A 3,482-nucleotide genomic window follows, 5' to 3' on the forward strand; every position below is an offset into this window, starting at 1 on the left:
ACACAACCACATCCATGCTCACCTTATACACACACACACACACACACACACACTCACCCACCCTCCTTTCCCAGTGCCGCCGGCAGCAGCATCAGCACCAATCGATGCACCGAGCTTTAGAGGAAACAAACTCAGCCACATGATAAGACGCCGCAGCGGTGGAGGAGCCTCAAGATTATAGGCTCATTCTTTGGTTCATGCTGGGGGTTCTGGTGTGTGTGTGTGTGTGTGTGTGTGTGTGTACATGTGTATACGGGTCTTGCTGTGTACGTATTGTGCATGTATATGTATTTTGATGTGTGTGTGTGTGTGTGTCTGTGTATTTTCAGTTTGTATTATGGCCTTTAGGTGCCTGTAAGCAGAATTTCGGTGTGTGCAAGTGTGTAGTAGTGGGGTCTGGTGCAGCAAGATTCATGGTTTTCACACAAAAGCAGGTTGAATTGACTGAAATGTGTGAGCGTGCGTGCGTGTGTGTGTGTGTGTGTGTGTGTATGAGAGTGTGTGTGTGTGGGGATGTGAACTTTGCCCTTGTGAGCATGCCTGGTCTTTAAATCTGTTGGGATCAATTCCAGCTCGCTGCCTTAATGTCGGCAGAGGAGCACTCAAAGCAGGAAAATGGATTTTTGGCCCTGAACTCCTCCCATCAGACTTCTCTTTCTCTGTTTCTAATTCTCTCAATCATCCTTTGCTCTTCCACTTGCTTTCTCTGTATTTTTTCTTTAAGTCTGTCGTCCTTTCTTTGTTCTCTTTCTTTTTTTTTGTTTCGGTCTTTCTCTCCTTATTATTTCTTTTTCAGGTTTTCAAAATACAAGATTGTGGTAATTCAGTTTCCAGGTCATTTTGTTCACAGTCTCCTACCTGCTCCACTAGACCTCAGTTAATCCTGTGCTGTAAAGATACATAGAAAAAAAACGAGGCCCCAGCAAGGTCAGCTTTTGTGTCAAAGCTTCAAAATCAAATTCATCTCCTTCCTTTTATCTGCATCTCCTGTGTGATTGAATTGAATGAGTGGCATTAAACAGATAGTTATGCTGTACATTGAACTCATTGGGAAGTTGTTGCCGGGCAATTATGTTGAAAATATAAAGCTTTAAAGGAGCTATTTGTGAGCTTTGCTGTTGCTTACCTACAGGCACTTTTCACTGTATTCTGGCATTTTAGAAACATTTGGTCGACTTAATGACTAATCAATTCATCAAAAACGTTTTTTAATTAATAAATCAATAATGCACCACACCATTAACTAGCATCAATACATGTTATATAAACAAGACTTAGAGTTGACAGACTTTGAGGCTGTCTAGCTTTGAGCTAAATGCTAACATCAGCGTGCTAACATGCTTATGTTTAGCTCAGGCGTTCATCCTAGCATGCTAACATGCTCACATTCGGCGTCTGGGTTCAGGTGAGGTTAGGTTTGTTTTTAAGTACATAAAAACTCCATCTTAAGTAACATCAGTCACATGCTTTAGCAGGTGTTGCTCACTGTCTTAATTTAGCGGATTAGTCTTTAGAGGCAAAGAAAATGATCTGCACATTTGGTCCTACAGCAACAAACAAAACAGAAAGAGTGATAAAAAGTTGAGGAATTTAGGAGCATATATTCTGTTGTAGCATGTTATTCCCTGTGGTTTATTTAACCTAATTTCTCTGTCTGGTAGACTCACAACTGCTCACTGATTAAGTTTCCCTACAGCTGCCCATTATGTAGGCCATAAGCATTTTGGTGATTTATATGGCTGCACCTGAGGCATCTGTTGGAAGCGATGGATAATAGAAAGCCAAAGTTCACTGCCATCGATTCGGTGCAATTATTGTTTTCATCAACTGGTCTTATCCTCACAGTCACATGGGCTTACATTAATCTCAGCATTTAAAACCTTTATCAGGAGCCTCCTGCGTTTTGTTTTCATTATTTACCGCTGTAGATTTCTGACATTCATGTGCTTTGCTTGTCTCATTTGTTTTTTTTTATCTTTTTGTTATTGTGAAGCACAATGTAGAAGTGCCCCTGCGGTGCAGAGATTTCTTTGATATGACTGATTTTCTGTTTGTGCATTTGTGTGCTGTAAAACAACAATTTAGGTCACTACTGTACTCAGAAACACTGAGCTCCGCTGAAGAAATAACATCAGTTCAAAAAATTAACTCCAGCATAGATGGATGGTTTAGGAAGGGCAGCGCAATCACAGCTTGTTTTTGGCAATTTAGAGCGCTTTATGAAAACATCCGAGGGTAGTCAGTGCACCGAGACGCTCACCGCTTCTTCTTCTTCTTCTTTCTGTGTGTTTCTAGCTGAATGAAATGATCCGCGCTCCGGTCGAAGGGGATTTCTGGCAGGTCGACCACATCCGGCCGGTCTACAGCGGAGGCGGGCAGTGCTCTCTGGACAACCTGCAGACGCTCTGCACCGTCTGCCACAAAACCGTACGTGCGCACTCCGCATCGCTGCACCCATAACAACCGCAAGGGCTTAAGGGGCAAAAGCAATTTATCTAACGTTTAAGGTGCACAGACCTCTCCTTTATCCAAGTATAAAAAGAAAGTCTCATCACTCATGTTGAGGATCATGTGCGATGGCGGTAATGTGATACATGGTCAAACACATAGATCAAAAGTCGTACCATCCCTCACAAAGCTATATAGATATTCTCTGTAATAACATCACATGATGTGGTTGGATGACATGTTGATCTATAGCAATTGCAGCAAAATGCTATATATCTGTATTGGGAACATTTTCCATCATGGGCTCCTTCAGTCAATATTTCATAATCACAGACAATTCACTTCTTAAAAACAGAACTGATTTGAGCGGCAAAGGTTTCAAAATAAAACACAGCTTTTTTTTTTTCCATTGTAACCTAAAATGTGCTTTATTGTCACGGCGGGGAGCGTTTTTGCCAGAGTGGGTGTCAGTTTGGACGGAGATGCTTCCTGCATTGACGTATATAAACTGATGTGGAGAACTGGGTGTTCTGATAAGGGGATCCTCTCCGCTGTTTATGCCACCGCTCAGACACTTTAATCTAAAGATGCTCGATATATTGATCTCACTCTTCTTCTGCGCCGACTGCAGATTTAACCTCTTACATCATGTTCCATTTTTCTCCACAGAGGACGGCTCAGCAAGCCAAAGAACGGAGCAGGATGAGGAAGAGTGCCGCTGCCTCCAAGGTTGCGTCAGACATCAGTAGGTTCTTCGTCAGGAAATGAGACGACACAAAGGTTTAGTAAGGGCTGTAAAAGTGTTAAATCTCCTGAATCAAATTGTTGACATGATTTCTGACAGTCTGGACGAGGATGCATCATGAGTCAAACCTCACATTAAGGTATCACAAATGCCATTCACTGTGACAGATTAGGATAAAAGGCCAGCTTTTTCTTTGAGTCGCCTCGTCGTCGTCTTCTTCTTCTTCTTTTACTTTTTGTTCCTCACTTTCCGATGATATCGCCTCTGGACTGGGGGGGGGGGGGGGTTT

At 42.4% G+C, this 3,482-nt stretch overlaps 1 protein-coding gene across 1 annotated transcript in view; it reads left to right on the forward strand.

The window, feature by feature from the left end:
• The window catches only part of zranb3 (zinc finger, RAN-binding domain containing 3), a 73,719-nt gene extending 70,246 nt beyond the window's left edge, over positions 1-3,473 (forward strand). The window contains exons 21-22 of the mRNA XM_023395415.2: positions 2,296-2,427; positions 3,118-3,473. Of these exons, the coding sequence (XP_023251183.2) occupies positions 2,296-2,427; positions 3,118-3,216 (231 nt within the window). The 3' untranslated portion in view covers positions 3,217-3,473. The remainder of the gene's footprint in view (positions 1-2,295; positions 2,428-3,117) is intronic.
• Positions 3,474-3,482: the final 9 nt, after the last annotated feature.

This window comes from Seriola lalandi, unplaced genomic scaffold (assembly GCF_002814215.2).
Source record: "Seriola lalandi dorsalis isolate HSWRI2012SDOR001 ecotype SW California unplaced genomic scaffold, Sedor1 jcf7180002054962, whole genome shotgun sequence".
NCBI lineage: Eukaryota > Metazoa > Chordata > Actinopteri > Carangiformes > Carangidae > Seriola > Seriola lalandi.